Source organism: Elgaria multicarinata, chromosome 5 (assembly GCF_023053635.1).
Source record: "Elgaria multicarinata webbii isolate HBS135686 ecotype San Diego chromosome 5, rElgMul1.1.pri, whole genome shotgun sequence".
Taxonomy (NCBI): Eukaryota; Metazoa; Chordata; class Lepidosauria; order Squamata; family Anguidae; genus Elgaria; species Elgaria multicarinata.
In genome coordinates, this window is record NC_086175.1 from 121,885,845 (window position 1) to 121,912,861 (window position 27,017).

At 45.0% G+C, this 27,017-nt stretch overlaps 1 protein-coding gene across 2 annotated transcripts; it reads right to left on the minus strand.

Annotated features, from left to right (window-relative positions):
• Positions 1-3,671: 3,671 nt before the first annotated feature.
• Positions 3,672-26,763, minus strand: PANX1 (pannexin 1). 2 transcript variants are annotated; one of them, XM_063127154.1, is made up of 5 exons: positions 26,548-26,763; positions 16,029-16,168; positions 12,320-12,543; positions 5,852-6,522; positions 3,672-4,508 (listed from the first exon to the last, which is right to left on the minus strand). In XM_063127154.1, exons 1-5 carry the CDS (start codon positions 26,726-26,728, stop codon positions 4,417-4,419), a joined length of 1,308 nt encoding a protein of 435 aa, XP_062983224.1. In that variant the 5' UTR covers positions 26,729-26,763; the 3' UTR covers positions 3,672-4,416. The 2 variants fall into 2 exon arrangements, with proteins under 2 accessions (XP_062983224.1, XP_062983225.1); XM_063127155.1 differs by having other exon boundaries at positions 26,658-26,729.
• Positions 26,764-27,017: the final 254 nt, after the last annotated feature.

A 27,017-nucleotide genomic window follows, 5' to 3' on the forward strand; every position in this document is an offset into this window, starting at 1 on the left:
CCACCTTACTGGTCCTTGTATTGTATTGTATTGTTCCTGTGGTTGGAAATGTATTTAAAGGTGATTTTTTAATATCGATATTTGAACCACTTAGATATTATATTATATTAAGCAGTATATAAGTATTACTAATAAAATAAATAAATAAATAAAATAAAACACGTGGAAGGCACCAGATTGCCTACCGCTGTGACCTAAACCAACAAGGCTGAGCTCCCTCAAATTTTCCTCAAGGTAGAAAGTTTGAAAACCACGGCCGCTTCCATGAAACTGGAAGGAACTAAATACAGTTCATACAATACAATTCCACTTGGAATGAAGATTTAACACCATGAAATGCTTTACTATTGCCACATAGCACATTTGTATACTTTATTAAAATGTCATCACAGTAATACTTCTTGCACTTGAAGTTATCAATATCCCACATTTATTTTATTTATTACAGTTCTATTCCGCCCAACCGCTGAAGCTGTCTGGGCGGTTCACAACGTCACTTGACTCCTTCTGCTGGAACTATTCCATGCAATTCTAGTATACTAATTGAATATGATCATATCATACATGAACACATGAAGCTTATTTAATCAGAGAGCTGAGATCCTTTTACCAGCGATGCTGGAGCTTGAACCTGAGATCTTCTCCATGCAAAGCACGTGCTCTACCACTGAGTCATGCTCCCACGCTATATCATACACAAAAGAAGAAATGTAAGGGCTAAGAAATACAAAGGTTTTACCAAATGTTCTCTATAAACAGTTAATATCCACATTGTTGCACATATATTTAAAAATGGTTATCACCACTGAATGGTGAAGGCAACAATTGGTAGTGTTAAGGCCAATTTTAGCCCTGTCATAAATTTCTGTCAAATTCTCATGAAGTCTTAGGGCTCATCTACACCAAGCAGGATATTCCACTATGAAAGTGGTATATAAAAGGCAGGAGCCACACTACCGCTTTATAGTGGTATTGAAGTGCACTGACAACTGTTGGGGCCCATAGACACATACCATGTTCATAGCGTTATATCCTGCTTGGTGTAGCTGTGTCATGGGCCCCAACAGTTGTCAGTGCACTTCAGTACCACTATAAAGCAGTAGTGTGGCTCTTGCCTTTTATATACCGCTTTCATAGTGGAATATCCTACTTGGTGTAGATGAGCCCTTAGAGTTGGGAAGGGATCTCAAAGGTCATAAAGTCTACCTACCCACCCCGCTTTCAAAAACTGTAATGACAGTCCACCACCTTCTGAGGTAGTGTGTTCCTGTTGGAACAGTTAGTATCATCAGGAAGTTCTTCCCTATTTTTACTCAAAATCCCCGTTCTTGTAATTTGAACCCACTGGAGCCAGAGAAAACAAATTTGCTCCATTATCGTATTTGAAGATGGCCATCGTCTCTTCTCCAGGCTAAACAAAGCAAATGTTTCATACCCTTCCTTATAGGATTTGGTTTCCAGGTTGCTGAACTTTGGAAATATCATGATCGGAATTCTAAGGGCATGTCTACACCAGGGGAGGGGAGGAACTTGCGATATGCTGATCGCGAGATCCTCCCCCTCAGTCCACACGCAGCGCAAGATGTCCTGAGAGGAAGAAGGATGTTGCACCCGCAATTTTTTTTTAATTGAAGATGAGAGCACGAGTGCTCCAATGATATAGGTAAGTTGTTGTTTTTAAAAAGTATTCCGCTCCCCACCCCCAATGGGCACAGAGCACTTGAGGAACTCCATGCCCAGTTCCCGGCTTCTCGCCCTTACTCGTGAGGAGCCGGGACGAAACCAGGACGGCCGCCCACACCTCCAGCAGTCTCAGGACGATCCCGAGACCATGGGAAAAGTCGGGATTAAAGCCGTCCTGGTTATCCCGGGGAAATGCAGGGATCTTCCCTTCCTGCCCCCGGGATCCTCTGTGCGTCATGTGGACATACAGGGATGATCCTGGGGCAAAACCCGGGATAAGCCATCCTCTAGACATGCCCTAATTTACACAGCTGGCAATGCTTTTCAATGTTTTCAAGTTGAGCTGCCCCCATTTCCCTGAAAATTTATTTATTACGTTTTTTTACTGAAGCTGTATGGTCTTCTGCTTGTGATTTAAACTGAGAACATTACGAGCTCATGTGCATACTTTGAAGAATGCAGACTGTGCAAGCGCAAATTTACGTGCTCAGAAAGGCAGCTGCTGTGTTGGTCGCATGTTCATTGATTGTTGAAATGGATTTGGGCTTTTCTGCCTGAGTGTGAATTAGTGTGCATGTGTTGGAGCCCTTGCACATCTGGACACTGAAATAAGCTTGCTCTTTGAAGGAAAGAAATGGGGAAACAGCCCCTGCCAAACTGCCATCAGGGGAAAGGAGGCCCAGATTGGCATCTGATACCTTCCCAAAACAGTAAACCGGTCTTGGACAGGCTTTACGGCTGTCTTTACTGTATTCTTTGATGAGAGAATGGCAAGAAACTCTCCCTAGAAGCATGCTGAGAGCTGGTGGAAGACCTAACTATTCTCCGCACAGAAGATTGCAGGAAATTCCTTGATGGTTGAACAGATGGATCTCTTGCATATATGTACCTTGAACAGTTACATCACAGCCAAAATTGAGCACAGAGTACAGGTAGAACTGGAGAACTGTTTATCTGAAATACCTGAACCACTGTGCCCCTTCTGCTCACAGCACCCCCATAGCTCCATGTAATCATGGCAGTAGCAAAAGATGTAGCAGGTATATATTTAGCAGGTGTGTATATTTGTTTCAATAATCAACTGAGAGGACAACCTCTGTCCCCGAAGGTTTGGGTGTGTGCATGTGTGTGCAAAGTTCATGCACTATAGCGCAAGACTACAGAACAGCTAATCTCTTCCGCCTGTACTATACATTCTGCCAGTTCATTCTGCATGTGTTGATCAAAGCCAATGAAACGGTTGTAACTGAAGTGCTGGTTTGCCAGCTTGATTTCAGCAGTTAAATGCAGAGAAACCCAAGTGTACATGCATGTGAGAACCAGACACAAACTAGGGTTTCGACCTGTCCAGCCCCACCACACCTGACTGGGGCCTAATAGAGCCTGCTTGCCCTTAAAGACAATGCCGGGAGGGCTGCTTGGTGGAGGGAGAGCCTGGGTAATATCAAAATCTGAGAGTGTATGTGGGTTTTGCGGGAGAAGCAGTAGAGGCTGGTAGCTCCAATGTCAATGGGGCGGGGAGTCTCCCCCGGGTTTCAGTCACAACCAGCCAGAATGCTTCTGTAGCTTAGAGTTCCAACTGAAACCCGGAGCAGATTCACTGTCCCACTGACATCGGAGCCACCAGCCTCTACTGCAGAGAAGTGGCACTCTTTACCTCCCCAGGTGAGGGGTGTGTGTGTGGGGGGGGGGGAAGGGACTGTGAGAAGAGGCCCAGGTTGAGCTGGGGGGAAATAATAGGCTGAAGTTACAGGAAGTCAGATTCCAGCTGGACATCAGGAAAAACTTCCTGACTGTTAGAGCAGTACGACAATGGAATCAGTTGCCTGGTGAGGTTGTGGGCTCTCCCACACTAGAGGCCTTCAAGAGGCAGCTGGACAACCATCTGTCAGGGATGCTTTAGGGTGGATTCCTGCATTGAGCAGAGGGTTGGACTCGATGGCCTTTTAGGCCCCTTCCAACTCTACTATTCTATGATTCTAACAAATAAGAGATGCATCTTTCAACCAATTTGTGGAGGTTAATTATGATGACCATCATGTTACCTTTGTGCAATACAGATCTATTTGTACTTGTTGGCAGTGAATTTTTTATTCCTGTTATTTTTTTAAAATTATTTTATTTTCACGTGCTAACCTTTATTCTCTCTCTTGTTTAGTATTAAACTTCGACCAGGTCACTTTATTTGTGCTGTTTTATACACCAATCAGTACTTTTTCATGATGCGTTGGCTTATTTACAGGACGGCTATTTGCAATTGTTCCTGTTGTGTATTTTTTTTATCGTTGTATTTATTCCTGGCCTTCTGATATGTTGTGAGCAGGTTCCGGGCAAAGAGGTAAACAAGCAAACAGATCAGAGTGACAAGGAGTAATTAAGAGATCGATATTCACTCGTGTGCGAAATTGGTTCCAAGTGTTTCTCTTGTGTTACGCCTTTTCCTTTCACGTCTGTTTACTTCTTCCAGTATACTTCTCTCTTTGTTCTACTTATGCCATGGACTTTAGCCTTTCTCCCTCTCTATAGCTTGTCTCTAACAGACTGAATACACATCACCAGAATGGCATTCCTTTAGACATGGGAGGCTACATAGGCATGTAAACACAGGTATATAAAAAGCTTGTAAACGATTATCTGCCCTGAGGTCCATGCAACAAGGTGGCAACCATCCCGTGTTCGATATGGCTTACGCTGGAGTGTGTCTCATAATCAATAAATCACGAATTGGGTCCATCAGCAAGAAGAATCCAGCAATCTCTGGCGAAGCTTGCCATCTTCTTGAACGGTTCTGGCTTCCTCGCCTGACGATGTGGGCTTTGCCAAATCTGAAGACCAACAGACGACGACAAATGGAAACACTGTTTATTCTTTTTGTGTAATCACAAAGAAAGGGGCTTGTTACTCTGAAACCCAGCGACCAAATATGTTTTGGGGTGTTTTTTTTATGCAGGCAGGGAGTGGTGCTTTCAATCCCCTAAATCAGAGCTATGTGAACATACTCAATAAGGATGGGCACTAGGATGTGTGAATCAAGACAAAGAAAGGACAGATGTATACAAGGACTATGTAACTGTCCATAGTGTTCTGTACAGGAGTTGGTATTTAAAACTAAAAGACGTCAGGTTGGATCTAGGCTTGGCCATATCTAGGACAGACCCACTGAAATCAATGAGACTTTAGTCAGTCATGACTAAATTAAGTCCCATTGATTTCAATAGGTATTATTAAGTCTGGATCCACCCATTAGGGTTGCAAATCCTTTGCCCATTTCCTTGAGAATCAGTCTCATTGAATCCAGCAGGGCTTACTTCCAAGTGAACGTGCAAATGATCAGGCTATTGATTAGGAAAATTTGCATGCATTCCCAAACACTTCCCTACGCAAATGCAGAAGTCTGTGTTGCCTTTGTATGCTCCTGTGGGATGCGGTACTTCAGTCCCAGGGGCCAAAACTGGCCTGCCTGGTGTCCCAATCTGACCTTCTAGGGTTTCCCAGATGTCCACACCCCTTCCTTGCCCCACCCTCTTTCCTTGCCAGCTTGTGTGTGTGTGTTCCCTTCCACCCCCATTCAAAAGGTGAAAATGCCTCTCCCAGGTCTTAGTTACTGGCAGTAAGAGCTTTAAGATGAAATATTCTGATATATTTTTGTATGTTTGCTTTGCACTTTTGCCTTTTGTCCACCACTGCAATGCACCTCCTGAGAGCTTTTCTGAAGTTGTATTTGGCACTGAAAGAGATTCGACATCCCAGTTTAGTATTTTAAAATTTGTATAAGAATATCAGAAGAGCCCTGCTGGATCAGACCAAGGATCCATCTAGTCCAGCACTCTGTTCACACAGTGGCCCACCGGCTGTCCACCAGGAAACCACAAGCAGGACACAGTGCAACAGCACCCTCCTACCCATGTTCCCCAACAACTGGTGTATACAAGTTTACTGCCTCTGATACTGGTATACCACTGTGATAGATTTTATGATATATTAGTAATTTTTAAAGGATGCAATCCTATGCATGTTTAGACAGAAAGAAGTCCTACAACTCCCAATGTTCGCCAGCCATGGTTGATTGGGGAATGCTGTGAGTTGTAGGGTTTTTTTTCCTGCCTAAACATGGTATAGGATTGCACCCTAAGTGAAATGAAGTCCCATGAAAGCAAAGCAGCCTTACCTTGTAATTCTGTTGCATTGTTTGCCACTTCAGCTTCAGTTTTCTTTCCACAGTCCGGTTTGACTGGGGGCAACCTGCCATCGACAGCATCCATTTTAATTGAACCCAGGTTCATCAGCAGCTGCAAGGCATCAAACCGCTCTCCGCTGCCTTTCAGGTTCTCCAGAACTTTGAGGCACTTGTACGATTTGAGCTCGCTCACATTTTCCTCAAGGAAGAGGAGGTAGAGGCTCAAGTCATCGTAGCGCTTGGTTTTGATTTTGAGAACGTCAAAGGTTGGCAAAAGCTCGTACACTTGCAGGATGTCCGAGCTCTGCCTGAACGGCACCAGCAACGCGTAAATCACGAGAGGCGTGAGCAGCAAGTACACGATAATGTTGATATAACTGAGTAGCTGGAAGATACCGACGGCGATCAGTTTGCACTGAAACCGTTCTGGAACAGTTGTGTCATTCTTTAATATCCCGGTTTTGATGTTGCAGATAAACTCATCGGTCATTGAGGAAAGACTGATATAATAGCCCAGGTAGAGGCAAGCCAACAGAACGATGGTCAGCGTTAGCAAACGGCAAACAATATACTTGATTATTAAGCTCTTGGAGCCTTTCTTTGTTTTCAGGTACTGTTCCACAATAGGATACTTAAAGTAGCTGTCAGATATCTCCCAAAAACTGGAAAACAAAACAAAACAAAAAGCCAATATCCAGAGCTATTACATCAGGATTTCATTTGTCTTAGATGCTGCAGAAGACACACACACACACACACACACACACACACACACACAAACACACACACAGAGGAAACTGGGAAATGGCTCAAAATTCCTAGGCATCAGTGTCATGCTTTGAGATACATTTTGGAACAGCAGCTCTGCTAAGTCTGCTGCAGTGCAAACAAAATGCTAACACCTTTATAGTGGCATGCACTTTTGTAGGACAGGGCCTACCTTCATTCAATGAATGTGGACAGCCAAAATGGTGGTGTGTTTGAGTGTGTGTACTGTTAAGTTTAAGAAAGTAAAAGGCTTGCGTAGTCATTAAAATTGTGTGTGTGGCTATCTCAAGGCTAAACAGAGGAAGACTACGAGCAATTACCATGAGATAGAAGCTGTACTGGGAACCTTGCCAGGATTCTGTAAGATATCATGGTGTTAATGATATGAACATACCAAAGATCCTTGAGGCTGGGTTAGCCTAATCACAGCTGTATATAATATAGATAAAAAACTGTGTATATATGTATATGTGTATAGCTTTTGTCACTCTGCACAATGACACGGAACTGTAAAGAAGTCTGAAGCTAATAAACTTACTCTGCTAAGTAAGAGCTGCATTGTGAAGCTGTGTTTCTGAGCACAAACAGAATTCCCAAGGAAAAGTTCTGGCCCCAACATTTATTTATTTATTTATTTATTTATTTATTTATTTATTTATCATATTTATACCCCGCTCCTCAGCCAAAAAAGGCTCTCAGAGCGGCTTACACTTAGCAACACTTAGCCCTCAGGCTTACAATCTAATAAAGACATGACACACAAGGAAAAGGAGTCAAGGAAGGAGGGAGGGAGGAGAGGGAGAGAGAGAGAGAGAGAGAGAGAGAGAGAGAGAGAGAGAGAGAGAGAGAGAGAGAGAGTCCAACAGGAGCAGGCCCCGATGTTTCCTCGGCCTGCTCCTGTCCCCTCGGTCCTTCTTCTTCCCCACAGGGCCAAGATGGCAGTTTGCCCTGTGGGGGTGGGGGAAGAGTCCAGCAGGAGCAGGCCCCGATGTTACTTCTGCCTGCTCCTGTCCCCTTGCTCTTTCTTCTTCCCCACAGGGCCAAGATGGCAGTTTGCCCTGTGGGGGGGGGGGGGAAGAGTCCAGCAGGAGCAGGCCCCGATGTTACTTCTGCCTGTTCCTGTCCCCTCGGTCCTTCTTCTTCCCCACAGGGCCAAGATGGCAGTTTGCCCTGTGGGGGTGAGGGAAGAGTCCAAGAGGAGCAGGCCCCGATGTTACTTCTGCCTGCTCCTGTCCCCTTGCTCTTTCCTCTTCCCCACAGGGCCAAGATGGCAGTTTGCCCTGTGGGGGGGGGGAAGAGTCCAGCAGGAGCAGGCCCCGATGTTACTTCTGCCTGCTCCTGTCCCCTCGGTCCTTCCTCTTCCCCACAGGGCCAAGATGGCAGTTTGCCCTGTGGGGGGGGGGGGGGGAAGAGTCCAGCAGGAGCAGGCCCCGATGTTACTTCTGCCTGCTCCTGTCCCCTCGGTCCTCCCTCTTCCCCACAGGGCCAAGATGGCAGTTTGCCCTGTGGGGGTGGGGGGAGAGTCCAAGAGGAGCAGGCCCCGATGTTACTTCTGCCTGCTCCTGTCCCCTTGCTCTTTCTTCTTCCCCACAGGGCCAAGATGGCAGTTTGCCCTGTGGGGGGGGGGGGAAGAGTCCAGCAGGAGCAGGCCCCGATGTTACTTCTGCCTGCTCCTGTCCCCTCGGTCCTTCTTCTTCCCCACAGGGCCAAGATGGCAGTTTGCCCTGTGTGTGTGTGGGGGGGGGAAGAGTCCAGCAGGAGCAGGCCCCGATGTTACTTCTGCCTGCTCCTGTCCCCTCGGTCCTTCTTCAACATGTACTGCTGCGGAACTGCAGAACTGAGAGGAAGGACACACTGGTTTGGGCCACAGGCCAGAGGAACAATAGCGGCTGGGAGGTTGCACCTCCTCCCTCCAAAGCAAAGAGAATATTAGAAAGCAGGGAATTCTTTTCTCACTCATATCAGAAAGAATTCAATGCCCCGTGACAGAAGATTGGGAAAGGACTCTCTGTTGTCAGCTGCCTCAGTGATCATTGATCAAAAGCATATAGCATACACACGCACAATGGTAGGAAGGACTGTTTTGCAAAGTGAGCTTAAAAAAAATGAACACGTAATGAAATTAGAGATACCATCTGTGAGGCAATCTATTCAACTAAATGCAAATCAACAAGTCCAAAGTTGTAGATGGGTTTATCTACATTCATAGCTGGATTTTTAATTGATTGCTGGAGAGATGGAGAATACAGCAATATTCTCAAGAAGAAGTATTACATTTTTAGATAGATCTGGTACTTTCTGGCGTATGACAATGGTGCCAGCATCCTAGAGGCATGCATACAACGGTATTATGTGATGGCACTAAAGGCATTTTTTCTTACAGAAGTAATGCAAAAGGCTTTTACTGGTATGAAGAATTTTACTGGTCCTGACTGGCATGAAGAACTTGTCAATTGATTTTTAAAGTCTGATCCCCAGAGGATAGAAGTAATGGAATCCTTATTGAATCCAGAAAGAAATTCTATGGTTTTCAGCTGTAGCCTTTTGAAAAGTCTACCCTCTCTGCTGATACCTGCTGTAAGCAATTCCGTCTTTTTAGCTAGGCTTTTTTAAAAACATGCAATTCTGGGCAATGCAAAAAAATTTTACAAGTTCTAGTAGCCTTTAATGTTTAGCCCCTCCTCCTATCATTTTAGGAAGAGGAAAACAGCAGGTGAAAACACGCTTAGTGTGACTGCTAGATTCTTAACTTGGACAGATACCAAAATGAAAGTGAGTTGATCCTTAACAGTGGTCTGATTTCAAGAAATCCATTTTCGTTCGGAGACGGAGACGCTTGTAACAGGTTCCATTTCGTGAAGAGGGGCTGGCATGCACTTGTTCAACCACCTGTGTTTTTCTAGACTCCAGGCCCATCAAGGCCAGAATGGAACTTTTGCTAAATTAGTCAACAATGTCAGTTGGGCTGTGGTGAGAGATTTTTATTCCCCCAACACCCTCCTGAAAGCCAAGGAGGTTCTTCTAATCAACAGTGACTAGCTAAGGAGGCTTGTCTCTGAGCAGACTACGCTGCCAGCTAGCAATTGGCTCAGGGAGTTACCTCAAAAGAAATTGTCCAGCCAGGTAGAGATTGGCTATGGAGGCTCACCTCACAAGGGGATATAAAGCAAGGGGGACTATAGTTGCCCTTTATTTTCATTTTCGTCTTCAGTCCTGGTCTTCATTGTCGTCTTGGTCTACCTGTGCCAACTTCCCTCCCAGCTTGTGGACTTCTTACATCCTGGATTGGGCTCTGTCCTACTGGAAGAACCTTACTTAATATAGGATAGGTTTAGGTATTGCTTTGTTATATTTGCCTGCAGCATTGTTCCAGAGGGTTTCTCTATTGCCCCCTCCCCCTGATATTTGTACACATTTTACCCCCTTCCCTTCCTCCTATGTAAATGGACGGGGCTGCACTCTATCTAAAGGATCGGGTCTGTAGTTTGGGGGTGCTCTTGGATCCAGAACTGTCACTGGAGGCACAGGTAAACTCAGTGGCAAAGAGCACCTTTTATCAGCTTAGGTTGATATACCAACTACGCCCTTATCTGGACAGAGATAGCCTAGCTACAGTTATCCATGCTCTGATAACCTCTCGTTTGGATTACTGCAATGCGTTATACGTGGGGCTGCCTTTGAAGACGGTCCGGAAGCTTCAGCTGGTACAAAATAGGGCAGCCCGTTTACTAACAGGGACTGGCCGGCGAGATCACATTACGCCAGTCCTTTTACAACTTCATTGGCTGCCAGTCCAGGCCCGGGCCCGATTCAAAGTGCTGGTATTGACATTTAAAGCCCTAAACGGTTTGGGGCCTGGTTATTTGAAGGAACGCCTCCTCCCGTATGTACCTGCCCGGACCTTAAGATCATCTACAGGGGCCCTTCTCCGTGAGCCCCTGCCAAAGGAAGTGAGGCAGGTGGCTACTAGGAGGAGGGCTTTCTCCGCTGTGGCACCCCGGTTGTGGAATGAGCTCCCCAGAGAGGTCCGCCTGGCGCCTACACTGTACTCCTTTCGTCGCCAGCTGAAGACCTTTTTATTCTCTCAGTATTTTAACACTTAATTTTAACTTAAATTTAAATTTTACTGTTTTAACTCTGTATTTCCTTGAGAGAGAGCTTCGGCTATTGGGCGGTATAAAAATGTAATAAATAAATAAAATATTTTAATTTTATATCAATTTTGCTGTGTGGTTTTTATTCTGGTTGTGCTTTTTATATTGTATTGTGTATTTGTGCTTTTAACCTGTTGGTTATCTTACTATGATTTTAATGTTTGTGAACCGCCCAGAGAGCTTCGGCTATTGGACGGTATAGAAATGTAATAAATAAATAAATAAAAATAAATAAACTGAATCTCAGGCTTTAGAGCTGTGTGTTTTTCTTTCAGGGAAACCCTCAGCACTAATTCCATAAGCCTTCTGTTTGGTTTTGCTCTAGTTTTAGGCCTAGAGTTCGCAATAGAGGGGGCTGGCTTGCCCCCCAATTTCTGAAGCCTTAGGTGAGTCCTGTAAGGTCTGAAGGTCCCCTGGTTCAGGCTGAGGTGGACATTAAGAGGTGGTGGCAGACTACCAGTAATTGTTTGACCCTGCCTACACTGCAGAGAGCTGGGGGCACCTCCCATTTTGCCCTTCACCTCTGAGTAGTGGTGGCATGCCCATAGCATACAGTCTTAAAACTGCTTTCCTTCTTCCCAAGGAGCCCTGGGAATTACAGTTCTGTCAGGTGGACTACGGACTTCTAACAGAATATTATTAACACCTTAACAAACTACAATTCCCAGCATTCTTTTGGAGGAAGTTGTGACATATAAAATGGCTCAACACTGAGTGCTTCCAGATGGAAGGCTCTTAACGCTACCAATCAGAAGGCACTGTGAGTCTATTCCATCTTTCCCTTCTTAATGGATTGTTTTGTGATTAGAAAATATGATGTAAGAAGTGGTGGAAAAGTATGGGAGGGTTCTGGAAGACAAGATCATCTTGACCTTCCATAAAATTCCGTGAATGAGGCAAGGTGATTGCATAATTGATTATACACACACACACACACACAAACACGTATGTATGTATGTATGTATAATCAAGGTTGTTTATACAGATTAAGATAAAGTAACGATGCAAAAATACAACCACTAAAATCCCTAATAACTTTGGAGGAAACAGGTTTGCAACTCTCATCAGTGCCAGCTCCAGGCTTTTGAGGGCCCTTGGGCAAGACACCTCAATGGGTCCCCTCCTTCAGTCTACCTTCTCACCACTATTGTCACAAGAGGGTATCTCTCCTCTTCATTACTTGCTTTATTGACAGGCAGGAGCCAGTGGAGTAAGTAGGCAGTGGCATCTACTGCTCCTTCTCAGTAACTTTGTCTGGGCCAAAGCAAGAGGCAGGTGAACAAGCAGGTTGCCATGGTGAAGAGGAGGAGCTTCTACAGGGCCCTCTTGTCAGTGGCCCCTGGTGAGGTGAGGGCCCTCAGCAGGTGCCCAACCATGCCTACTTTTGACACAGGCCCTGCCGCTCAATAGCTATCTGGCCATGGTTTTCTACTTATTATGTAATGTGGATGTGAGTGGTGTACATATTTTTCACTTTAAGTGTATTTTAATTTTTGTATGTTTTGAACCTGAAAAATGGAAAAGAATGAGACATTACCTCTGAGCTATGTTCTCATTAACAGCTGGTACTGAGCCGACAGAGTCCCTCATGTCACCATTACGGCAGCTGTTCGCGGCTTTGATTGCTCTGTTATAGGCCTTGTCGAGTTCTTCCATAATAAATTTCAGGTCTGAACAAAGGTGGGGTGCTGCGGTGAAGCGCCAGAAGAGACAGGGCAGGTACAGTAAGATTGCAACTAGCAGAAGGATGTATGGGAAAAACTAGGGAAGAAAATAACCAGGTTAGCTCAGAGAAGGATCCGTCTACGAGACATCAAAACTGCTGTGACATCTTACAAACTGAACTCACATTCTAGCTAATGTAGGGTTCATATTGCAATGCAGATTTGGAAAATGAAAACAAAACAAACAGATTTTAGGTTACAATCCTATATTCCAGGAGTTGTGGCAGGCTGGCCCATCACAACAGGGGCTTGTCTATACGGCTTGTTTACCCCGACCTAAATGAGCATATTCGCGTTTCAGGACACATGTCACAGCCGTCCATTCACCGCAGCGCTGGGTTTTTAACACGTTAATGCGCATATTTGCATTTGCGATTTACTGCGACTTTTGATCTACGTCCAAGTTTGCACCGCATCATAGTTATGTGTCCTTAGGGGAGTTAAATTGCATTTTGACAGGTGGGCGTAACTTTGAGGGCAGGACAAAGTGATTGGCTGATTTCCTGCCTTCCCACCTATCGTGCACTCTGGCTGCCTCGTTCCTTCCTGCCGTTTTCATGTTGAATTAAGATGGAGCTTTTCAAATGAAAACAAAGAGGGGTGAACAGGCAGCGAGAGAGAGGAGACCTGTTCAGTCCCCCGCTTGCATCCTCGTCTGCTGCCACGTTCCTTTCCCCACTCACTTTTCCTCTTCTATGAATCTGCGGAGCTCTGCAGATAAAATTTATAGCTTGTCTTGTCTATAATCCATAGCCTCGTATGTGCAAATGTGCATATGTGCACACGTGCGCATTAATAACTGCACTACAAAAAATAATAATTCAAGAGATAAATCGCTGTTGTTGCTACAGTGTGATGCTCGTTAGCTAGATTCGAATCAACTAAAATTTGGGTTAAAATTAAATGAGAAGCAATCCTGCTGTCATATAGCCAGGTCTCTAAGAAAACACCCTCTCTGAGGGCAGGATTGAGAAACCCTCTCAGGTTCTGTGCCATAGACTAGTGTCAGAATCGCAACAACTTTCTCATCTACTGTTGTGCATCCCTAAAAGGGATCTTTAGGTGAACTAGTTGCAGGGCTCTTAACGGTAGGTTGTCAGAAGCTGACCAAGGCCAGATCTACAGCTGGTGTCAAATCAATACAATCCCATCATGATAACCCTATATCCCTCTTGCGCGTTTATACCTCACAGGACACACAATGGTATTTATTGCAGTATTTTGAATAATGTGAAATTAAAAAGCAGGAAATGACACATAGGGCATGTCTAGACCTCCCAGCGTTCCGGGACGGAGGGGGGAGGATCTCGTGGCATTCTGCTCACAAGATCCTCTGTTTTGGACAGATGATGTGCGCGACATCCTGGGAGGGATGTCGCGCCCGCCATTTTTGTTTTTTTAATTATTATTGAAGATGAGTGTATGAACACTCCAACACTAATTTGTTATTTTAAAAAACAAATTAATTCTGCTTTCCCCACCCCACCCCCAATAAGCATGGTTTACTCCTCGTTTACTTGCAAGGATTCGGGACGAAACCATGACGTCCGCACACACCTCCCATGGTCTCGGGACGATCCCGAGACTGCGGGAAATGTCAGGATTAAAGCCGTCCCTGTTATCCCGGGGAAATGGAGGGATCATCCCTCCCTGCCCCTGGGATCTCCTGTGTATCATGTGGACGCACAGGGATGATCCTGGGGCGATCCCCGGGTAAGGCATGGTGTAGACATGCCCTATGAAAGCAGTAAATGGAATGTGTATTGTGTCCCAACAGTTATCAGTGTACTTCAATACCACTGTAAATCAGCAGGGAAGATCTAGTCCAAGACTGTAATCTGAGTTGCTTTCTTCCTACAGTGAAGTCTATTTACTTAGAGATTGATTTCTTTGGTTGGCAATTCACACGCTGAGAGGGCTCACGACCTGATAATACGTTGCTCTCCCCCTACGGCTAGCAATAGCAGGAAAAGAGTGACCTGTATATCAATCTCTGGGGAAGGAGTGGAGAGTAAATGCAGCAGGGAAATCGGGCGTACGTGTGTCAGAGTACCCCTGGAGTTCCACAGTAAAGTCTTCATGGGATGGGGGCATGCAGCCCAAAGGCCATGGGTTATGCACCCTTAGCTTATGCCATAATAAATTTGGTAATCTTTAAGGTGCCACAGAACTCTTTGTTGAGAATTCATAATTCACTACCATATAGTGAGATTGGCCTGAGGAGAGGGAAACATTAAATGAGAAGGACTGCTGCAATATGGAAATGCAGAAAAACATCGAAGAGGAGCAAAGGGCAGTCTGAAGCCACTTCGGCTGCCTTACTCACACTGTTTCTTTTATTCCTCTGAGAAACTAAGCCAGGAAATGAGCCTGGATCTGGGAAACGCAGTAACTGATCTCCACAGTGACGGGTAAATCAAATTAGACTTGAAGTGCCAATGCTCCAACCAAAGCGAGGAGGATTAAAAAGAAAAGGAGGGGGAAAGAGAGAAAGGAAAACTTGCATGTAGCTAGAGAATAAGCCCTGACGAGAAAGAGCATATCTTCGCGACCGTGCTCTAGACGTGAGCTGTTTTTCTCAAGCCGCACCCATCTGCCTCTTCCATAATTGCTTTAGCTGACACATATCTGTGTTGCGTCGCCTTTGCGTTCTTTATCATTCTGAAGCACTGCTGCTACAAACGTGTGTCATCTCATGTGAATAACCATGTCAGAATGAAAGCCTTCCAAAAGGAAAGCTGACAAAACAATGGAGAATGGTGTGGAGAATGTGGACAGGGAGACATTTTCCTCCCTCTCTCATAATACTAGAACCCGGGGTCATCCCTTGAAGCCGATTGGTGGGAGATTCAGGATCTATAAAAGGAAGTACTTCTCCACACGTTGCATGGTTAAACTATGGCATTCACTTCCACAAGATGTAGTGGTGACCACTAATTTGGATGTCTTTAAAGGAGGATGGGACAAATTTATGGAGGAGAAGGCTATCAATGGCTGCTAGTCATGATGGCTATGTGCTACCTCCACTATCAGAGGCAGTAAGCCTATGTATACCAATTACTGGGGAACATGGGTAGGAGGGTGCTGTTGCACCATGTCCTGCTTGTGGGTCCCTGGTTGATAGCTGGTCCGCCACCGTGTGAACGGAGCGCTGGACGGGATGAACCCTTGATCTGATCCAGCATGGGCCTTCTTATGTTCTTACGAGGAAATCCACTTCCGTCTGCCCAGTTACTTTCGCCTAAATTTGGGTCCATCCCATGATTCACTGCCTTGATGGACAGGATCCAGAATGGCAGCTTATAAATTGTTGAATAACATTTCACAATACCATATTTAGACAGATTGAAACAAGACTATGCTTAATCAAAACACATGCACAAGCCGGCTCGTATATTACCAAGAGACAAACCATGATTGGGGATGGAATGAGTGTTACAGTCTCAGATTTCTGAGCTGGATTTTCACGAAGGAGGAAGAAGAGGAGCAGAAAAAGGAATATCTAAACATATGTAAACAAACCTTATGGAGCCAGAGTGGAAGGTGACCCGAGTCACTCTGGGAAAGCTGCTTTTGCTGCACTGCTGCCCAGCAGTAGGAATCCACGTAAGCAGCCTGGCGCCAAGAAAATGAACTTGGAGAAAAGCAGCTCATCTGGGTACCTAGAAAACAAAAGCAGAATGAATTGTCCCCAAAAGGGTCAATGTAAAACAATTCAATGAAGGAGGATTTAGAACCAATTTATATACGCAGTAGACTGAAGTCAAAACATTTTCCCCAGAAAGCAGCAGTTTATGCTGCAGGCCTGGTCTCTGTGTGTGTTTGCACATAATTGAATACTTCCCAAAGTAAGGGAGGGGGGAGAACCACACATAGAAAACCAAGATTCCCAGTCTTCTTCCTAACACACAGTTTTTTCTGCATAGGTAATTTGGCACTAGAAACCATGGTTAACCACTCAGAATCCAAAACCCAGGGCCAGCCCAATGTATTTTGCTGCCTGAGGCCAAGGACAAGAAGGCAAAACTGCAGAAGCTGAATCTTACTTCAACGCTGGTGATGGGGCTTCCTAAGTTTAGGGGGTTCAGGGCAGGTTGCCTGGAAATCATAGTTCCACCCTCCAAAAAAGGGGAACAGCCAGGGAGCTGCCTCCACCTACCATCTAAGGTGACCACTTCACTCTGCCTCATGGTAGGGCCGGCCCTGCTGAAACCCACTACAAACTAGCTTGCTTATCATGAGTGCCAACAAGCTGCTTGATTCTGATTAAGCAGACAAGGAACATATGGTCTATGGAGGGAAGGGACTATGAGAAGGGAATGAGGTGTCCTGAGTCTGACTCCTAATTTGTTAACAGAGGTCAAGAGGGAACTAGTATTTTGACCGCACTGGTTAAATCATTCCCTATTGCCCTGTATTTTCTCTTTCCCTCTGATCCTGTATTTTGCGTTCCCGCCTGCCGCCCACTGCATTTAGACCCTACTCCCAAATGGAGCCTAAGAATGCAATCCTATGCATATTTAGACAGAAAGAAACCTTACAATGCAGGACCTCTTTCTGTCTAAACATGCACATGATTGTGCCCCAAATGGGTCTAATTCTATAAAGGAGGGAAACCATGTTGGCTTATGAAGGTGGACAGATTCTACGCCTGGCCCAGGGGCGATGGGAGGGATCGGAGATTGCGGGGGGGCGGGCATCGGACAGGGTGGACGGGGGGCATTGGACAGAGTGGGGGGGCGGGGGGCATGGGGGCATCGGACATCGCGGGAGGAAAATCGGGGGCAGGGGGGAGCAGGGAACCCCTTTTTTTTAAAAGGACTACCTTGTCGTTGGTGCGCTCCTGCGCACATGGCCCCTTTAAGATAAAAAAAAGAAAGGCCGTCGCATGTCATGTATGGACAGGAGTGGCAGCCCGCGCTATGTCTAGCGCGGGCTGGCCCCTCTACACGCCGGGATTTAAAGGTAGGTCTAACAAGGCCCATAGTCTGTAAAACAGATACAGCCCTTTTCACATTGTACTGCTGCTAGGGTTTGCCAATGTTTCCATCATCTCTGCAGTGCTTAGCATTTCTGAAACAATTATTGCTGGCAACATCAACATAAATCCAGATATGTTTCTGTGCAAGATGATGCCCTTTTACAACGAAGCCACTAAGTCGTGGCTTAGTAATTGCAGCAAATATCCAACATCCGGTGAAGACCAACATTTGCACGTACATGATGCCACAGTATGAAACAAAGAACGTTTGGGGTTCCTGTTGACAATGTGAATAAAGCAAAATTTAGTGTGACTCATGGCTGTTACCACGCCAGATTTGGAGTGGTCACAGGGGCTCCTCTATGAAAACAGTAACTTGATTATCTGAGTCACAGAGGGTTAAAATAGATCTAGCTCAGTTGGCAAGGACCCCAATAGTTCTTTTCTTCCAAAATGTCAGGCGGTGTGGGGAAGGGAAAGAGAGCTTGCGACAAAAGCTTTGCTTTCATTCCTGGCATCAGCGTAACAGCTCTGCCACCACAGTTGTCAAACACCCAGAAACCCTATTGCTAGTGTCAAAATTTCATTTACACTGAAATTCTCAAAAATACTAGACAACAGAAATCAAAGAGAGAGAGGCAAAGCCAAGAGAGCATTTTTTAATTATTAGTTGAACTGAACAGCTGGCTCCTATTGCTCTAAAATAATATTAGCACAATCCTATGCATGTCTACTTAGACATAAGTCCCACTGATTTAAATGTGGATCCTTTCAATGGGGCTTCGCCTGCAATCCTATATATGCTTCCCTGGGAGTAAGTCCTACTAAACTCAATAGACGTGGACAGGGTTGTGCTATTATTATTATTATTTTAGGGTGCAATCCTATGCATGTTTAGTAAGAAAAAAATGTCCTACAATTCCCAGCATGTCCCATCCAGGCTGCTGGGAGTTGTAGGACATTTTTTCTGTCTAAACATGCATAAAATTCACCCTTAGAGTAATGGGAGCCAACTGTGGTTGCTCCAGGGCTCTGGAACTCTCTCCCCGGGGAAGCTAGACTGGCGGCCTCCTTGATGTGTTTTCGGAAGCAGGCAAAAACTTCTTTGTTCTGGCAGGCCTTTGGTGAATAATCTAGGCCTCTGTCTATGCTAAGGACTTTTAAAATTGTCATGTATTTTAAATGTTTAATGTTTTAATATTGTAATATATTTAATATATTTTTAACTTTTGTATATTTCATTTCATAGGTTTTAAAATGTATATGTTTTAAATTTTGTAAGGCTGCCTTGAGGCCCAGTATTGGGCAAACAGCAGGATACAAATAATAATAATAATAATAATAATAATAATAATAATAATAATAATATTGTTCAATTGATATTTTTAAATGCTCTCTTCCCTCAGCCTGCCTCCCTTTGTTTCAATTATTTATTTATATTTAAAACTTTGATACACCACCTTTCAGCCCATTTAGAGTTTAAGGATGGTGTACAACCAACTGATCACATTACAAACAAAAATAAGAAAAGAACAGATAAAAATCCTTGAAATAACTAAAATTACAACAATAAACATGCTGGTGTGAGTAAGAATGCTTCTGCCTGGCACGGTAAAGATTGCCGCATAGGTGCCAGGTGAGCTTCTCTGGGGAGGGCTTTTTTTTGTTATTAAATAGTGTATCTCAGATAAAGGTGGCACATGGAACAAGGCATCAGCAGACTGATATGGGAAAAGGTGGTTCTTCAGGTATTTGGGTCATCTCCTGCCATTTTGGAAACTTTAAAGGTAAGTGCCAGCAACTTAAATTGGGCCCAGAAACATGATATGCATATACTTGGCTTATCAGTCCAAATTTTGGCGATCAGAGAAGCTCTGATCGCCAAAAGAGAAGCTCCAGAGTCATCTTCCAGGGAAGCCCCACATATCGTGGTAATCTGATCACTGTAAATAGACTATGCCTGCCCACAAATGATTGGAGCTGGCAAGCGAGCTGAAGCTAATAGAAGACACTGTGTGTCTGAGGCCACCTGGCCTTCTTGGGATCATGCTCAATCTAAGTGTACTCAAAGATATTTATATCCTGCCTGCCAGACTATGGCCTAATCTACACCAAGCAGAATATTGCACTATGAAAGTGGTATGAAAATGGTATATAAAAGGCAGGAACCACACTACTGCTTTATAGCGGTATTGAAGTGCACTGACAACTGTTGGGGCCCATTGACAACTGCTTTCATACCGCTTGGTGTGGCTCCTGCCTTTTTATATACCGCTTTCATAGTGTAATATCCTGCTTGGTGTAGATTAGGCCTATAACTCAAAATGGCAACCATCGGGCTCCCACATGAGCATTTAACCTCTCAAAAAAAATTCTGGACAATTGACCAGTCAAATGTTGGACAAGTATTTTTAAAGCACTGTCTTTATTAAAACAACTTCTTTTGTGCACTTTCTTTAACTGCCTATAATTTAGGCTGCAATCTTTAGGATGACTGTATGAAAAGGAGGGCAGGGCTCCTGTATCTGTAACATTTGTATAGAAAAGGGGGTTTCAGCAGGCGTAATTTGTATGCATGCAGCACCTGGTGAAGTTCCCTCTTCATCACAGCAGTTAAAGCTGCAGGAGCTATATACTAGAGTGACCTGATACAAGATGGAGGTGGAGGAAAAGACAGCTTCCGTGAACTGAGTGTTGAAGAAAAGGTGGCGGTTATCAACTGTTGCGAAGCGGGAGCAGCTGCAGCTCATGAAGTCAAATGAAGAGTTTTGCTTTCTATCTCTTGGAATCTGGAACTTCAGCCTCCCTCATATGAAATATAAACTCTGGCAGCTGTGTGGCTTCATCATTCCTAATTGTGGAAAGTCCCACTGCTTATTCTTAGTGGAGTTAAAAAAAGAAAGAAAAGAAAATGGGAAGCAAGTGCAAAAGTGAATTGGACTTCCCATTTTTGTATGTTTACATACGCCTCAACGGACAAATCCACTTTTGGAAGGGGACAGCATTTTCTGCTATTTTGAGGATTGCGAAGGCATCTGTGGTAGTTTGGGGACACATTGGTTCAGCTAGTTCTCCCTGAGCCAAACAGACTCACATAGAAATAATCCAAAACTTAACCAAAGTGGGCACTGAAAACTGAATTATTTGGGCACCTTTTTAAAGGTAATTTCCCTCTTCTGCTGTTTGTTGGTGTATTGATATAATTATATTTATAGTGTTTTGTCACTGTTTTTATTTTAAGATCGGCAGGATATATGTTTGAATAAATAAACAAACAACTTCAGCCTTTGCAGAATCACATGTAATTTCAACCTTCAACATGGGACTCTGGCCTTAGCTAGACCTAAGGTTTATCCCAGGATCGTCCGGGAGTCATCCCTGTTCATGTAAATAACACACAGGATATCCCGGGAGCAGGCAGGGATGACCCCGGGATAAACCTTAGGTCTAGCTAAGGCCTTAAAAAACACACATAGCTTGGTCTTTCTCTACTCTTTTGCATCTCAGCCTCTTTTTCTTCCCTTAAAAGAGCTCAAGGAAAAACAAAGGGCTCATCTACACCAAGCAGGAAATTCCGCTATGAAAGTGGTATGAAAGCAGTATATAAAAGGCAGGAGCCACACTACTGCTTTATAGCTTTATTAAAGTGCACTGCAAGATCTTCACTACTTCTTTATAGTGGTACTGAGGTGCAGGATATAACAATATGAAAGTGGTATGAAAGCTGTATATGGTATGTGTCAATGGGCCCCAACAGTTGTCAGTGCACTTCAGTACCGCTATAAAGCAGTAGTGTGGCTGCTGACTTTTATATACAGCTTTCATAGTAGAATATCCTGCTTGGTATAGATGAGCCCATAGCAAATGGTGGTGGTGACATTGGTGGGAGTCACCTCAAGTCGGAGTGCGGTTCAAGTGTACCAGCTGAAGTCCAGTGCCTTAGCCCAGCTCCCCTTCCTAACCTAATGCCTTAAATTCCCATAATTCCCAGTCATTGGTTTTTTTTACAGGCACGTGTTTTCTTCTCCTTGTGGAATACATATAAGAGAGGGACTCAGTTGAATTGTTAGAAATGTTTAGATAACAGTTAAATCCTGTTAGGGCTGGATTTGTGATTCCCCCCCTCCCCAAATGATTGGTTGAGAGAGCCATAAGTGGGTCACAGGACTCTTGGGGAGTGACAATGGGGCAGCCACGTTCAAGTGATTTCTAGGTCATAGGGAAGGATTGACAGCTGGCTTTGGAACAAAAACAAAAACCTTTTGTTGGTGAGGCTCTTGAGTCTAGGAGCTTGTCTTGACGAGGGGAAAGTCCCGGGGTGGATCTGCAATGGTAGGGTGACCATATGAAAAGGAGGACAGGGCTCCTGTATCTTTAACAGTTGCATAGAAAAGGGAATTTCAGCAGGTGTCATTTGTATGTATGGAGAACCTGGTGAAATTCCCTCTTCATCACAACAGATAAAGGTGCAGGAGCTATACTAGAGTGACCAGATTTAAAAGAGGGCAGGGCACCTGCAGCTTCAACAGTTGTGAGGAAGAGGAAATTTCACCAGGTTCCTCATATATACAAATGACACCTGCTGAAACTCCCTTTTCAATACAACTGTTAAAGATACAGAAGCCCTGTATTCTTTCTCTAGCCATAATGGGGTGATGGCCTTAGGTAGTTTTGAAATGGGATTAGATGCATTTATGAAGGACAAGCCTATTATTTATTTATTTATTTATTTATTGCATTTATATACCACCCCATAGCCAAAGCTCTCTGGGCTGTTTACAAAAGTTAAAAACAGTGAACAATAAAAAGTATACAAACTTTAAAACCATCAGAAATATAAAAACAACAGTATCTATTTAAAAACAACAGTTCTGGGGTCCGTTAAAAACATATGAACTTAGCGTTGTTAAATGCTGTTAAATGCCTGGGAGAAGAGAAAAGTCTTGACCTGGCGCTGAAAAGATAACAATGTTGGCGCCAGGCGAACCTCATCAGGGAGATCATTCCATCATTGGGGGGCCACCACTGAAAAGGCCCTCTGCCTTGTTGCCACCCCCTGAGCTTCCCTCAAAGTAGGCACACGGAGGAGGAGTGAGCACTTGCCATGATAGTTAATAGAACTTGTATATTTGGAGGCAGTATTTCTCTGGATAACAATTGCTGGGGAAGAGGGCAAAAAACAGAGGAGGACTATTTGCCCTCTTCATGTCTCATATCTTGCTGTGGCCTTTCCAGAAGCATCAGGACAGCCACTGTGTGAAACAGGATACTGGAATAGTCAGACAGCTGCCATTTTCAGCACCACCCGATGTCCACTGCTGCCCATGGATCTTAAAGTCTAGTTCAGCCCAAAGTTGTTGTATTGAATTCTGGATATTTTGTTGCGTGTTTATTTTTTATTGTATCGAGGGTTTTATATTGTAAACCACCTTGTTATAGAATCATAGAATAGTAGAGTTGGAAGGGGCCTATAGGGCCATCGAGTCCAACCCCCTGCTCAATGCAGGAATCCACCCTAAAGCATCCCCGACAGATGCTTGTCCAGCTGCCTCTTGAAGGCCTCTAGTGTGGGAGAGCCCACAACCTCCCTAGGTAACTGGTTCCATTGTCGTACTGCTCTAACAGACAGGAAGTTTTTCCTGATGTCCAGCCAGAATCTGGCTTCCTGTAACTTGAGCCCATTATTCCATGTCCTGCACTCTGGGATGATCGAGAAGAGATCCTGGCCCTCCTCTGTGTGACAGCCTTTCAAGTATTGATCATCAATTCAGAGTAGTAAGTCGCACTAAGCTAAATGGGAAGAGGGGGAAATTAGCCACTGATATCACCTGTGCATGATTTACTTAAGCCTGAAAAAGTCTAGGAGAAAAGTAAAGCTTATAAGCATGGGGTAGTCAAAGGCATGTTTCCTATCTCGCTCTACCATTATTTTTTAATAAAAACCGAAATGCTGCTTCAGGGCATTTAAAATATCAAGACAGACAGTAGCGTTATTGTTGTTTTCGGTTGAGTCAGAGGGCAGAACAGCCCATTGCCACGGTTATAAAACCAGAGCTTTGAACTGCCAATGAAAGTGTAACAGGTTGGGGAGAGAACGGCAGCCATAAATGATCTAGGCTAGGGAGTACCTGCAAAAGGGTAACAAAGGCACCTCCACCTGTTTGCAATTTTTCGATATCCATGTGCCTTCCACCCCCAAGACCAACAGTTCCACACTGAGCAGAATATCAACAAGAGGAGAGACTTTTATGAGTACAACCATTGAATTCTCTACGGCGCTTGGAACCCTGCCTAATTTTTCTTGTCCTCCAATGAAGCGCCTGGCTTCTTCTTGACTAATTGCCTAGCTTTTTATTGTCCTCCAATGAAGCACTTCAACGCTCATAATGCTGTGGGAATCAAACATATTTATGGGCCGCCTTTAAAGGTTTTAAAAAAACCCTTCTCAATGTGGCTTCTAGAATAAAAGGCAAATAATAAACGTCAAAAATTAATAAGAACCAGCAAGGACTGATTATAATGATAACAACAACAGAAGAATCCTAAAATCCAATAAATAATTACAGCTAAAACCACCAGTAAAATGTATCTTGTGAGAAAGCCACAGAAGAAAGGGAGTTTTTAAGGCTATTCTAAAAGCCTGTAATAATGAAGTTTGGCTTACCCCAGTTGGTAGTGTGTTCCACAGAGGTTGGGCCACTGCTAAAAAGTCCCTGTCTCTCATTCCGGCCAGCCTAGGTGCTCTCACAGGCAGGTATGTGAGAAAAGCCTCGCTGCTAATTTTAGAGTGTGGGCAGGTTGATAGGTGTGATGGTGGTCTCTCGAATAACTTTGCCCCAAATTGTTGAAGGCTTTTAAGGTGAAAGCCAGCACTTTAATTTATTTATTTACTACTCTGCTTATATCCTGCTTTTCTTACAGGAAGCCAGATTCCAGCTAGACATCAGAAAAAAACATCCTGACTGTTAGAGCAGTATGACAATGGAACTAGCGAGGTAGTAGGCTCTCCCAGAAGAGAGGCATTCAAGAAGCAGCTTGACAGCCATCTGTCAGGTATGCTTTGAGGTGTGTTCCTACATTGATCAGGAGGGTGGATTTGACGGCCTTATAGGCCCCTTCCAACTCTACTATTCTATGAGAGAGGCAGCTGGACAACCATCTGTCAGGTATGCTTTAGGGTGGATTCCTGCATCGGGCGGGCGTTGGACTCATGGCCTTGAAGGCCCCTTTCAACTGTACTATTCTGATTCTTCCCCCCCCCCCCGCCCATTTTATCCTCACAATGTCCTTGTGAGGTAGGTTAGAATGAGAGTGCATGATATGCCCCAGAGTCACCCAGTGTGCTGACTGGGACTTGAGTCTAGTCCTAGGCCAACACCCTAACCACTATGCCATCCTGGCTCAGAAAGTCATAGCAAACAGTGCAACTCATATAGTGCATGGGTCACATAATCTAAACCTTATTAAACACAGTCAGACTTACTTCTGAGTAAACTTGTTTAGGATTACATGAATGGACTGCAATTCTACACTGCCTTACCTTTGAGTAAGGCCTGTTGAACTTAATGGGGCTTACTTCCAAGTAGGCTTGTATAGGACTATTATTATTATACTGTAAAGAAACCATAAGACTAAACTGTAAGATTCATAACATAAAAGCAGCCATGTTGGATCAGACCAAGGGTCCATCTAGTCCAGCATTCTGTTCACACAGTGGTGAACCAGCTGTCGACAAGGAACCCACAAGCAGGACACAAGTGCAAGAGCACCTTCCCACCCATGTTCCCCAGCAGCTGGTGCACATAATCTTACTACCTCTGTCAGGTTTTTTTTAGTGTGCAGTTGGTCACAAAATGTGCAGTTGGGGGTAAATGTGCAGTTGGAAATCTGATAATGTGTAGTTGAAAAAGGTGAAAAAAATAAACGTGTTATGTGTATGTGTTTATTAAGAACTTAACAATAGACAAAGTCAGGGATGGCATGTAACACAAATTATATAAGGCTGCAGGTGAAAGAGCCCTTGATGGTGTCATTGATGTTGTTGGGTCCTGTGACAGTGTTGCCTGAATAGATGTGGGGGCAGAGTTGGCATTCGGGTCTATTGCATGGTCTGGTCCCTCTGTGTCTCCGTCCTGTGCACTACTGCTGGTTAGCATCTGCTTCAGGCTGGGAGGTTGTCTGTAGGCCAGGACTGGTCTGATTCCCAAGGCTTGTGAGTGCCAAGTGCCTGTGTTGATGATGGATTGGAGTTCACTGATGATCTGTTGCAGTGGTTTCAATTGGGGGCTGTAGGTGACAACCAGTGGTGTACTTCTCTTGGTCTGTTGGCCTTCCTGGGTATCCGTGTGGCCCTGTCAATCTGTCTTTAAGTTTAAGGTGCTTCTAGTGTTGGTGATAATCTGTCCAGTCATGAAAGAGAAATAATGTTTTTGGCTTGGGGGGGTGATGTCTGACAAGGCACTTGTGCAGTTTGAAATTTTGCTTTAAAAAACTCTGAGTCCTCTGTTACTGGAGATAGCACATAGCTATCAGTACTAGTAGCCATTGAAGGCCTTTATCCAATTTATATTTGGATAAATTTCCAGGAATTTATCCAAACTGGTGGCCCTCACTACATCTTGTGGTAGAGAATTCCATAGTTTAACTATGTGCTGTGTGAAGAAGTCCTTCCTTTTATCTGTCCACCCATCAGCTTCATGGGATGACCCTGGGGTCTAGTATTTTGGGAGAGGGAGAAAAATGCCTCCTGCCCACATTCTCCACACCATGCATCATTTTGTACACCGCTACCATGTCTCCCCTTAGCCTCCTTTTCTCCAGGCTAAACAATCATAGGGAAGATGCTCCAGTCCCTGGGTTACTTTAGTTGCCCCTTTCATTGAGTGCCAAGAGTCCTATTTCCAGACAAGTAGGTGGTGGGATGTTGCAAACCCCCCATCCCCACTGCCCCACCCACCCCCGCAGTCTGAGGTGGCACAGTCCCTCTCTAGCACTCCCACCTGCCCGGAACGTGCCAAGACTTGGCTCGTGGGCGGCGCCACCCACCGCGAGCCTGTTTACCTATGGAGATCTCTTGGGCGAACGCCAGCGAGATGAGCAGCAGCGGCAGCCCGACGGCGATGCAGGTGACCAGCTTGTCCACGGCCAGCTCCAGCCGCAGCCCCTTGTACTTGGTCTCCGACGGCTCCTTCAGCAGGAAGTCCGAGAAGACGTACTCGGTGGCGATGTGAGCGATAGCCATGGTGGCTGCAGAGGCGGCGGCGGCGGCTGAACAAAAGGCGCCCGGCGGCTCGCTCCCTCACACGTCCCGCCGCCTCGCCTCCATTCAGCCGTGTCGCCGCTGTGGCTCTTGGTGCAGCGAGCAAGAGGGCCGCCTCGGCGTCCCGAAAGAGGCTAGAGGGGGAGCGAAGCGAAAGAGGGAGAGAGAGAGCGAGCGAGCGGGGCCCCGGTGCAGGCGCGCACAGCCCGGCTTTGTTTGGCGCCTGCCCAGGGCCCCTCCGGAGGAGGCGGGGTGCGCGTTGGCGAGACGG

Coding starts and splice junctions, on each gene's coding strand:
- PANX1 (XM_063127154.1), bottom strand. CDS start 26,728: ATGGCTATCGCTCACATCGCCACCGAGTACGTCTTCTCGGACTTCCTG. Junction 6,523..12,319: donor AATGAGAACATAGCTCAGAG/GTAATGTCTCAT, acceptor TTTGTTTTCCAG/TTTTTGGGAGATATCTGACA. Junction 4,509..5,851: donor CAATGCAACAGAATTACAAG/GTAAGGCTGCTT, acceptor GTTGGTCTTCAG/ATTTGGCAAAGCCCACATCG.